The sequence below is a fragment of the Cetorhinus maximus genome, chromosome 11, assembly GCF_964194155.1.
Source record: "Cetorhinus maximus chromosome 11, sCetMax3.hap1.1, whole genome shotgun sequence".
Classification (NCBI taxonomy): Eukaryota; Metazoa; Chordata; class Chondrichthyes; order Lamniformes; family Cetorhinidae; genus Cetorhinus; species Cetorhinus maximus.
The window spans coordinates 4277733-4290732 of NC_135889.1; the positions used below are offsets into that span (position 1 = coordinate 4277733).

Genomic DNA, 13000 nt, shown 5'->3' on the forward strand with positions numbered 1-13000 from the left:
TGAGTGTGTGTGTGTGTGTGTGCGTGTGTGTGTGTGTGAGTGTGTGTGTCTGTGTGTGAATGTGTGTGTGTATGAGTGTGTGTGTGTGTGTGAGTGCGTATGTCTGCATGTGAGTGTGTGTATGAGTGTGTGTGTGTGTGTCAGTATGTGTGTGTGTGTGTGTGTGTGTGAGTGTGTGTGTGAGTGTGTATGTGAGTGTGTGTGTGATTGTGTGTGTGGGGCCCAGGTGAGTGTGTGTGTGAGCGTGTGTGTGGGGCCCAGGTGAGTGTGTGTGTGAGCGTGTGTGTGGGCCCAGGTGAGTGTGTGTGATGTATGAATGGTGGTTGTGATTTATCTAGTTCTTCTTAATTCAGGAAATACTTTCAATAAACATATCTTGTTCTTGGTTTAACCTAAGGAAACCTGTCTGAATTATTGTTTACAATCTGAAAGGGTAAATAGTGGGGCTCCTGTAGTACTGGCAAAGCACGTCCACTCTAAACTCACAAAAAACACTTTGTTGTGGTCAGACCTGGAGTGGGAGAATAGGGGAGGCATCCCATCTCCTCCTCACGTGGCCGTAACAGTGTCTATAGACATTTAAGTAAGGGCAGGATTGAAGCAACAGCCATTTGGGTGAGTGACACAGAAAATCTCTTAGCCACAAATGAACTGTTACCTTTATTAAGAATGGGGCAAAGAGAGAAACCAGACAGGATATTGGAAGGAAACAAATAAGCATAACACAGATGGACTTTTCTAACTTACAGGTGCAATAAAAACAGTCTTCATTTCACCCTGTGGTCTCTAGATCTAATCAGGCAGCTTTTCATTTTCCAGTCAGCCCCTGACTGTAAAGGCAGCATCAGATCTCTGAACCCTTGGATTTATTTTCATTACATTTATTTTTTCCAGAGATTCTATTGGAGAGTTCTTTAACCAAACACAGACTTGTCAAAGCCTGTGAAGTTTTTCTTGTGTTCAAACTATAACTGACATTTCTGCAACTATTTGTGTGAAGACTTCAATTCTCTCCACTGAGGATGTAGAGTTGTGGGGACTGGAAAGGTCACTTACAATTAGAGTTTGTTCTGGCTGCCTGACTGATCAAAGCCACTGTCAGGAGTCAGATGTTTCAGGTGGGGATCTCCCTAGGATTCCTGTGTAGGCAACTGCCCCTCATATTGTAACATTGCTCTACATAGACCAGAGAGTTGCTGTTTGCAGATTGCAGCCAGACCAGCAGTTGGGATGCTGCAATTGGCATCCCCTAGGTTAGGGAGGGGATAATGGCATCATGTAATAATACTCACTGAGTTTGTAATGGTACTCATTGAGTTTGTAATGGTACTCATTGAGTTTGTAATAGTGCTCATTGAGTTTGTAATAGTATTCATTGGTTTTGTAATAGTGCTCATTGAGTTTGTAATAGTGCTCATTGAGTTTGTAATAGTACCCACTGAGTTTGTAATAGTACTCATTGAGTTTGTAATAGTGCTCATTGAGTTTGTAATAGTGCTCATTGAGTTTGTAATAGTATTCATTGAGTTTGTAATAGTGCCCACTGAGTTTGTAACAGTGCTCATTGAGTTTGTAATAGTGCTCATTGAGTTTGTAATAGTGCTCATTGAGTTTGTAATAGTATTCATTGAGTTTGTAATAGTGCCCACTGAGTTTGTAATAGTGCTCATTGAGTTTGTAATAGTACTCACTGAGTTTGCCACTTTCTGCCAAGCTCCTCTGACTACAGCCTTCAACATCTTGCAATAGTTTTGTCCCCAATCCAACAATCTGTGCTTTAACACTGAACAGAAATCTTAGGAAACAATGATCTTCTGGGACAAGGTAAATTTTTGTAATTAAATTTTCAGTTTACACACAATGTTGCTGAAATACATGCAAATACTACTTCACAGCAACACAAACATTCCCTGTATCGACTCCATCCCTCTGTCTGAGGTTGAACCAGACTGTTCACTACCTTGGTGTCATATTTGATTCTGAGATGAGCATTTGATCTCATATTCACGCCATCGCTAAGACCACCTATTTCCACCCCCATAACATCACCTGACTCTACCTCTGGCTCATCTGCTGCTGAAACCTTCACACATGTATCTTTATCACCTCCAGATGATGTGACTATTTCAATGTATTCATGAGCACATTCCACCCTCTGTAAAGTTAAGGCCATACAAAAACCTGCTGTCCATGTCCTAACTCTCACCAAGCCCTGTTCACAATCATCCCTGTGCTGGCTTGGCTCCTGGATTTTAAAATTCTTATCCTTGTTCTCAAATCCTTCCATGGCCTTGCCCCTGTTTCCTCCAACCCCACAACCATCTGGGAATGCTGTGTTCCTCTGTTCCTGGCCTGTTCAGCATTCCCGGTTTTAATCACTCCACTATTAACAGCCGTGCCTTCAGTTGTCTGGGCACCACGCTCTGAAATTCCCTCCCCAAACCTATCTGCATTTCTACCTCTTTTTGCACCTTGGCTAACCCTCAATTTTAAAATCTTCATGCTTATTTTGTTCAGCAGAGATTCGCGCTCTTGGTCTGTATCCAGCAAGATGAAAAAGTGAACATGAATTGACATCTGTGTCAGGTTCATGGTCACAGGGAGAATTTTAACTCCTCCGCCCGGTGGAAACCAGGCAGAATGGGAGTTAAAATCCAGGTGGGGGCATACTTCACACTCAGTTACACTTCACACTCATTTACACTTCACACTCAGTTACACTTCACACTCAGTTACACTTCACACTCATTTACACTTCACACTCATTTACACTTCACTCTCATTTACACTTCATCTCATTTACACTTCACGCTCAATTATACTTCACGCTCATTTACACTTCACACTCAGTTACACGTCATCTCATTTACACTTCACTCTCATTTACACTTCACTCTCAGTTACACTTCACACTCAGTTACACTTCACTCTCAGTTACACTTCACACTCAGTTACATTTCACACTCATTTACACATCACACTCAGTTACACGTCATCTCATTTACACTTCACTCTCAGTTACACTTCACACTCAGTTACACTTCACACTCAGTTACACTTCACTCTCAGTTACACTTCACACTCAGTTACACTTCACTCTCATTTACACTTCACACTCAGTTACGCTTCACTCTCATTTACACTTCACACTCATTTACACTTCACTCTCAGTTACACTTCACACTCATTTACACTTCACGCTCATTTACACTTCACACTCAGTTACACTTCACGCTCATTTACACTTCATACTCATTTACACTTCACCCTCATTTACACTTCACACTCAGTTATACTTCACTCTCAGTTACACTTCACACTCAGTTATACTTCACTCTCAGTTACACTTCACACTCAGTTATACTTCACACTCATTTAGACTTCACGCTCATTTAGACTTCACACTCAGTTACACTTCACACTCAGTTACACTTCACCCTCATTTACACTTCACCCTCATTTACGCTTCACGCTCATTTACACTTCACACTCATTTACACTTCACACTCAGTTACACTTCACTCTCATTTACACTTCACGCTCATTTACACTTCACACTCAGTTACACTTCACTCTCATTTACGCTTCATGCTCATTTACACTTCACACTCATTTACACTTCACATTCAGTTACACTTCACACTCAGTTACACTTCACTCTCATTTACGCTTCACGCTCAGTTATGCTTCACTCTCATTTACGCTTCACGCTCAGTTATGCTTCACTCTCATTTATACTTCACACTCATTTACACTTCACTCTCATTTACACATCATGCTCATTTACACTTCACACTCAGTTACAGTTCACACTCAGTTACACTTCACACTCAGTTACACTTCACGCTCATTTACACTTCATTTCATTTACACTTCACACTCAATTAAACTTCACACTCAATTACACTTTACACTCAGTTACACTTCACTCTCAGTTACACTTCACTCTCATTTACACTTCACTCTCATTTACACTTCACTCTCAGTTACACTTCACACTCATTTATGCTTCACACTCATTTATGCTTCACTCTCATTTATACTTCACTCTCATTTACACTTCACACTCATTTACACTTCACTCTCAGTTACACTTTACTCTCATTTACACTTCACTCTCATTTACACTTCGCACTCAATTACACTTCACTCTCAGTTACACTTCACTCTCATTTACACTTCACTCTCAGTTACACTTCACTCTCAGTTACACTTCACACTCATTTATGCTTCACTCTCATTTATACTTCACTCTCAGTTACACTTCACACTCATTTACACTTCACTCTCAGTTACACTTCACACTCATTTATGCTTCACTCTCATTTACACTTCACTCTCAGTTACACTTCACTCTCATTCACACTTCACTCTCAGTTACACTTCACTCTCATTTACACTTCACACTCATTTACACTTCACTCTCAGTTACACTTCACTCTCAGTTAGCCTCCTTTGGCTGTTTTCTTGGATAGTTAAGCTGACACTTGACTCAGACAGAAGCCTTGATCATAAATCCACATAAATTATGCTTCTGTGATGTAGGGCTCCAAATCTTAACCACCTATGAGCAGCAGAGTGTCTGCTATCCACAATGAAGCCTGAATGTTAACACTCTTGTTGCAGGTACATGTTTTTCTGTCGACTAACTGTTTGAGTGTTAAAATTCCCCCTAGATGACTAGGACTTCACACATGAAGACTAAGGTGCAGGCTCTGGAAGCCTCCCCGTCTACGGCTAGGAGAAAGAGGGAACAATTTATGGGATGTTATGGCACAGCTGATGGTAAATGCTGAGTTGTTCAAATAAGTAAGTAAGATATTAAGGATAATATTATCAAGTAAGATATTGAACTCCTGCAATGGGCAATTTTTCCACCACTCCAACAGTTACTTTGTCTGTTTTCCACTCACTCTTTAAATTTACCTTCCACAAGGGAATAGGTTTAGCATCCCCATGAACCCCACTTATTATCACCTGTTCCTGCAATACTCCCTCTGAATAACAAATGTCGCTATCCCATAACATTAAGGTTTGACTAGCCCCTGTGTCTCTTAAAAATTTAACATCTTTACCTACTCCACCCTGTACACATGGAAAGACTTTCCCTTCACATATAAAATCTCTAAACATTTCTGCAACCTGCTCCTCGGAACTTCCTTGGCTAAATTGTGAACACATTCCCACTTCTTTACCTGTCACTGATTCTACCTGTTTCACCTGTGCACAGGCCACTGGCTTTTCCTGTGCCTGAACCTCAGAACCCATGGTACTCTTACTTGTAGAGCTTTACTACATCCCAATAATCCCAGCAGATTTTCCCTGCAATTTCCAACACATTGACTCCGCACATCCAAGTTTATTACAATGAAAACACCTTCATTTCCGAATGTCACCTCTACCTTCAGCACCTTTCTGTTCACTCTGAGAAAAAAAACTTCCTGTGAATTTCCAGCTACTCCTTCTCTTCCCTGACTACCCACCTTCCTTTCGCCTTCACACTTTCTATCCTTTTCTGATTTGAAAGTGGGCAACAAAATAAAAGGTTTAGCTTCATGAACTAACTCATAATCATCAGCTATCTCTGCTGCTTGTCTTACCATCTGAACAACTCTGTTCCCCCACATGAGTTCTCGTTACCCAGGGAATTGAATCTTTAAATTCTTCCAAAAGAATTACTTCTCTAAGAGCTGCATATGTTGTCTCTCTCTTTAATGCCCATATCCACCGGTCAACATTACTTTGTTTTACTCTCTTAAACTCAATATAAGTTTGCCCAGGCTGTTTTCTCATATTCCTAAGTTTCTGCCTGTATACCTCAGGAACCAACTCATACGCACTCAAAATAACCTTTTTTTAACCACATCATAGTTCACCGACATTTCTTCTGACAGTGAAGCATAAACCTCATGTTCTCTGCCCACCAACCTGGATTGTAACAACAATGTCCAGTTTTCCTGCGGCCATTTTATCTGTTTAGCTATCATCTCAAACGAAATAAAGGATGTGCTGATCTATCTTTCCTCAAACTTTGGAGGAGCTTATACAAAATTTAAACATCTCCCCACTGAGTTCTGGTCTGGAAATAAGTCCTCCCTCACCTACGGGCATATCTTTTTTAACTGCCTCCATTTTAAGCTGGGACTCTCGCTCTCTCTTTTTATCCCCTTCCTCTTTTCCTAACCGTGCCATTTCTAATTCCCTTTCTTGTTTCCTTTCTCTCTCCTGCCTTTCTGCCCGTTCGCTTTGAAATGCTCTTCCTTTTTCTTGTTCTGCTGCCTCTAGTTCCACTTTTTTTTCATTTGCAACTGGATTTGAGCCTATACCAAAGAACCATCTCTCGGAGAACTCGATCTCTCAGTTATTCCTTCCAATTTTAAATGCCGTGCTAAACCTTCAGTTACCTCTGCTTTCTTAGCCCCTGCAGGTAATCCGAAATGTAGCTTATCTGCCAAGTCCAATAACTTAACTTTCTTTACTTTTTATAAACCAAAGCCAAAGTTATAACTTCAATTCCCAGGCAAGTCCGAGCAACTGCCAAAGCCATATTGCAGTCACGCCATTTCAAAAAAAGAACCTCACACCAACTCCTGAATTCGAAGTGCTTCTCGTACTCGTAACCTTAAGACTCACCAACTCCAAAAAATCAAGGAATTTCAAATATATCCCGCAAAGAGCCCCCAATTTTTCTTATGGAACATATGATGGTAAATGCTGAATTGTTCAAATCCCAAAGGGAAACTTGAAACAGCAGCCACAACTTGTTTTTCAGTTTTTACAAACTCCGAGATGCGTGCCTTGAATTCAGTAATAATAAGACCACCAAGCCTTATAGGTTTTTATACAACTAAATTAAACATTTATTAATAAGAGAAACAATTTTTAAATACATACATAGATCTACAAATTGCCACTATGATAACTTCTAAATCCCCTAGTTAATCTAATTCCGTTACACTTTTGTTAAGGCAACAGTAAGACACATAGATTTGAAAAGACCCAGGCAAGGTGGCACACACAATACCCTGAACCAGTCGAATTCGAAATAAGTTTTCTTAACTTCAGCCCTTTGAAGACAGCAGCTTGAGGCATAGATGCTGAAGGCTTTTGCACACACTTGTAAGATCTTAAAATGCCTGCCCTTACAAACAGTCTTCTCTCCTTTATACACATTTTCCTCTTTGAATGTAAATACTCATTGTTTCACTATGTCTTTGGACTTTATCTTCCTGATAATAAAACCCTCTCATAGCATTAAGTTTTACCAGTAATCTTCAGGGAAAAATAAGCACACTGTTTTTAAACTTCACCTGGCTAGGTGACCCCTCCTTTGATAACAATCTAGCCTGGTTTATGTAAAAATGCCAATGCTCCCTTGACACCTACATTTCTAAACTCCCTCATGTTTGCCTAATTAACATTTCAAATCTAACTTCTCTTCTTACATCAAAGCATTCAGGCTAGCTGACTCTAATTCAATCAAGTCTTATACATAAACACACACACACACAGACACATCTCGACACATCTCGCTATTAAATCTATTCTACAATAAATTCCAATACATTACGAGAACCATTGTACCTTCCTGTCAGGGAAAAGGAGGAAATTGATGTGAAAAGGAAACTATTGTAACGTTAGGTATGTGAGCAGCACCATAACTTTCCCACTGAAATTTTGACAAAGCTATTTGACCTAATGACGGTTTCTAGAAAAAGTTGACTAATTATCATTGACACTCTGCTGAGGAAGCCAAACCTGTCGGGGTTGAAATAATTTCAAACTGGAAATGGAGACTGGCATTCTCCACATGACTGAGGCTGACCTTAAAGGACCCGGATCCATTTTTGGCCTATTTAGAGGCTGTGTTTTTTTAAAAATTCTAACTGAACTGCAGTTTCAAAGTAAAACATTTTAACCAAATAATATTCTGGCTTATTTTTGGGGGGGCATCTCAAGGGTTTTTTTTGTATCTGGTCACTTTAATGCGGGTCCGACAAGGACATTAAAATAATGGGACCGCGGTTTTGAGTTTGGCACTGAGGGTTTTTTTTTTTGACACGTTGCTGATGGATGTGAAGGCGTTGGAGACGGTGCAGGAAAGATTCATGAGAATGGTCCTGGGGGGGAGGTCAAGGAACGTCAGTTATGAAGATAGGCCGGAGAAGCTGGGGCTGTTCTCCTGGGAGGGGGTGAAGGCCAGGAGGAGATTCGATGGAGATGCTCAAAATCATGAGGAACCTGGACAGGGTAGATACGGAGAAGCCTGTTCCCACTCCTGAAAGGATCAAGAATGAGAGGGGACAGATTTGAAGGAATTGGCAAAAGAAGTAAAGGCGACATGAGGAAAATCCTTTTCACGCAGCGAGTGGTTAAGGTCTGAGAGTGTGGCAGAGGCAGGTTCAATCGAGGCTTTCAAAAGGGAATTTGATTTTTAACTGAAGAGGAAGAATGTTCAGGGTTATGGCAGGAAGGCTGGGGCGTGGTACTAGGTGAGTTACTTATTGGGCGAGCTTGTGTAGACACGACGGGCTGAATGGTCTCCTTCTGCACTGTAACAATCCTATGATTCTGTATGGCATGGCTGGTGGGGCACGTCAATTTAAAGCACGTCTCTCCCATCCCAAACATCCCATCGATGAACCTCCACCCTCCTTGTCTGTGGCGAGATATGACAGTGCGAACGGCCTGTTTGTCGATCCAGTTCCAGCCTCCCCCTTGAAGCTTCCTCTCTCTCTCTCTCTCTCCTTTTCTTACCATCCACTGCCAGACTTGACAAAGCTCAGGAACAGTAGCTCCATTCACAGGAGTAACACAGGAGCTAATTAACGAGTTGGAAAACTGAGGAGAAATCTCCTTAATCCACTTTCCTGGGATGAAACACAGCAGCAATATCGGGGAGGGGAGGGGAGGAGGAGGAGGGGAATTGGATCGAGGGGAAATGCAGTAACAAGCATTGGCGCTGCTGGGTGCCGTGATTTCCCTGCCAGCTGGGGACTAATCCAATCTTACAAATGAGATATTTGGCTGGCAAGTTAAAGCTGCCAGGGTATATTATAACACGACTTTATTGTGCAATTGGGAAACAATTACACTGTCAAATTACACATCACCCAAATGCTCAGCAGCAATGTTCCCCTATGCATCGCTCTCTGCAATGCTGAATTTCCTCTTTACTAAGGTTATTTGTGGGTTTAACTAATAGGCCATGCCATCACTAGTACAAAAGGCTCTTAAGGGACTCGGCAATAAGTGCACTGAGATGACTGGTCGTCGTTTCAGTTCTCTCTCTCTCTCTCTCTCTCTCCGAAAGGCTTCTGAAGCTTTCTACTTCAAACCGTTTTCAAATGAATACTGACATGGAACACAAAATTAATTCTCAGTGAACTTACAGAAGTAATACGGGACATCGTTTACAATACAAAGCAACGAGGAGCAGTTTTACAACTTTGCATTGCTTGGCAGGGGACTTTGCACATTGAAGCACCTTTTGAGAATTTAAGGGGCACCCAAGACCCTCCCCCCCACCCCAGTATATTTTTCCTTCTGATTAATTTAATCATGAGATATGTACTAGAATTTCTTATACGCCTGGTAAGAAAGTGAAGTGCGTGTACAAAATTAGCCCCAATGTTCCTTAATAGTTGTTTATAATGAGCTAGGTTAGTGAAGGCCTGTTTCTGTAGGCCTCACTCCTTGCCTTCACACACTGTGGAAGGAATAAATCGTTTTAGGGACCTAGGTGCCTAAGTTATGAAGAGCTCGATCAACAATTGCCCCTAAAAGGGGTTTAAGCCTGCTGATTTTCACTGCAAATGGGTACAGATGACATAAAAAGCCTAAGGAAGGGCACATGATCTTATTTGAGCTATAGTAATTCAGGAGCAAAATCAGGAAGTACTTTAAGTCACAAAAGCCTTGGAGGAAATATGGAACTTACCCTGTCAAAAGATTATGGTTCACTAGGAAAACTGGAACTTTTAACAGTGAGGCCATTTTAAATAGTGGGGTTATATTAACTACTCTCCAATCTGTAGGAACTGTTCCAGACTCTATAGAATCTCGGAAGATGACCACCAATGCATCCACTATTTCTAGGGCCACTTCCTTAAGTAGTCTGGGATGTAGATTATCAGGCCATGGGGATTTATTGGCCTTCAATCCCATCAATTTCCCCAACACCATTTCCCTACTAATACTGATTTCTTTTAGTTCCTCCCTCTCACTAAGCCCTGTGTTCCCCAACATTTCTGATATGTTATTTGTGTGTTCTCCTTTGTGAAGACAGAACCAAAGTATTTAGTTGGTCAGCCATTTCTTTGTTCCCCATTATAATTTCCCCTGTTTCTGACTGTAAGGGACCTAGATTTGTCTTCACCAATCTTTTTCTCTTCACATACCTTTAGAAACTTTTACAATCAGTTTTTATGTTCCCTGCAAGCTTACTCTCAAACTCTATAGTCCACTTCTTAATCAATCCATTGGTCCTCCTTTGCTGACAGAGTTCGAGATGAGGTGAGCAACCTTTGAAGAGAAAAAGAAAACTTGTTGAAAGACCCTCACACACGACAAGATTCCTTCAGGTCAAAGTTTGTACCTCTGGAAGAATACAAAGAGAAACAGAAAGAATTCAGCACCCCTCTGAACAAACTGAAGGATGGGTTGGCAGAGGAGACACAACAATGTTCAATTTTCCAGGAGGCAGCAAACAACTACAAAAAAGAATTGGAAGAGCTGAAGAATCAGCTAAATGAAGCCAAAGAGGTTTGGAAGTAAAAGTCGCAGAATTTTCCAAGAAGCAGATAGATAATGAAATTTTGGGAGACTGAGCCACTGAGCTCAGACAAGTTGAGCTTGCATCTGGGAGAAGTCTGGCCAATAGTGAAGTCAAAAAGACGGCCAAGATTAATGTCAGCGCTAGGAAGAAGAAGGTGGGTAGAAAGAAAATACAGAAATACTAATAGAACTTTAATACTGGCAACTTACGAATACACTTTCATACACAGACCTGGCAATCAAATCGCAAACACCAATGCCCTTAGTCATTTGTCTTTACAAGGAAATGATGAGCGCGTCCCAGTTCCACAGGAACTTGTTTTACTGTTAAATTTCTTAGATCCCTCGCCGGTCTGTGCTCAACAGATCAGAGATTGGACAAGTCGGGACCCAGTCCTATCTCAGGTTCGAGAACAAGTGCTACATGGTTGGTCACAGGAGCCCGTATCTGATGAAATGAAACCGCACTTCAACAGAAGACATGAAATAACCAGCCAGGATGGCATCTTATTGTGGGGAGCACGAATGATAGTTCCTCCAAAGGGAAGGGAGCCACTTTTAATTGAACTACACAGTGCCCATCCAGGAATTTCCCAAATGAAGACCATAGCACACAGCTATCTACAGTGGCCTGGGATGGATGGTGAAATAGAGAGTTTAGTAAAGCACTGTGTGTAATGTCAGCAACTGCAAAAGTTACCAGTGACAGCTCCATTACACCCATGGGAATGGCCAGGTAGACCCTGGGTGCGGTTACACATTGACTATGTTGGACCTTTCCTGGGAACAATGTTTCTGCTCATTGTCGATGCCCATTCAAAATGGTTGGACGTTTATGAGGTGAAGTCACCAACATCGGCTGCTACAATTGAGAAACTACGTCAGAGTTTTGCTATTCACGGACTACCAGAAGTAGTTGTTTCTGATAACAGCACGGCATTTACGAGTGCTGAGTTTCAACGGTTTATCAGCCTCAATCCACTCATGTGCAAACTGCACCGTACCCACCCTTCCTCAAACAGACTGGCCGAAAGGGCGGTTCAAATATTCAAGGCAGGCATGAGAAAGCTGGTGAATCCTTGGCAACCAAACTAGCCTGCTTCCTTTTTCATTACAGGACCACCCCTCACACAACAACAGGTGTCACACCTGCGGGGTTATTGTTGAAACACCGTCTCAGGGTGAGATTGAGCTTAATAATGCCGAATTTAGATGGGGAGGAATCAGGGAAGCCAGAAAACGAGACGTGACTGACATTGTCGTGAGAGGAAATTTACCGTGGGAGAGCCGGTATATGTGAAAAACTTCGGGGAAGGACCAAGGTGGTTACCGGGTGAAATAAGTGCAGTGACTGGACCTCTATCTCACCACATGGAGATGGAAGGCCGGATCATCCATAAACATGTGGACCATTTAAGGAAGAGAGAGACAAATCACCAAGATTTGATTCCACCAGTGACCATGACCAGGTCTGCGTTTCCTGTTGAGGATACTCAACCCAGGACTGACCTGTCTGATGTTCCTGTAAGAGTTGAGGATACAGAACTGCAAGTTCCCACTGAAGCACCTGATGTTCAGGCAATTCCGGGAAAGGGGATTCCTGACAAAGAATCGGAAGTTGTGGAGCTGCGACATTCCACACGTACCAGGAAACCACCTGAAAGACTGAACTTGTAAATTCCTCACCCAGTGTAAATATTATGTTGTCTTGAAAAACATGTACTTGTAAATACAATATGTATCGCCAAGATAGAGGGGGAGAAATGTAGTAATTACGGTTTTATTTAGTGTGTAATGTACCTTTAAGAATGATACTTGTTAAGGAAGATCACATGATGTGTATTAACCAATGGGAGAGTAGCACGGGGAGCAGTGAGTGTAGAGATAGAGTTGGAGTTGAAAGCACACGTGTAGTTGCTGCTGAGTATATTGTAAATAAAGTTAAAGTTTCCACCAAGAAGTGTCTGCAGATCAACCCTATCATTAATAGCACAACTCGGCCACCCTACAACAGAGATAGAGAGAGAGGGGGAGGGGGAGAGAGGGATGGGGGAGGGGGGAGAGAAAGGAGAGAGGGGGGAGGGAGGAGAGAGGGGGTAGAGAGGTGGGGGAGGGAGGGGGAGAGAGGTGGGGGGGAGGGGGAAGGGGTGAGAGAGGGGGAGGGGGAAGGGGGTGAGAGAGGGGGAGGGGGAGAGAGGGGGGCGGGGAGAGAGGGGGGCGGGGA

General features: G+C 42.1%; 1 protein-coding gene across 1 annotated transcript in view; it reads right to left on the reverse strand.

Annotated features, from left to right (window-relative positions):
• Positions 1-1254: 1254 nt before the first annotated feature.
• The window catches only part of LOC144686954 (aryl hydrocarbon receptor-like), a 158099-nt gene continuing 146353 nt past the window's right edge, over positions 1255-13000 (reverse strand). The window contains exon 6 of the mRNA XM_078552800.1: positions 1255-1814. Coding sequence (XP_078408926.1) covers positions 1255-1814 — 560 coding nt within the window. The remainder of the gene's footprint in view (positions 1815-13000) is intronic.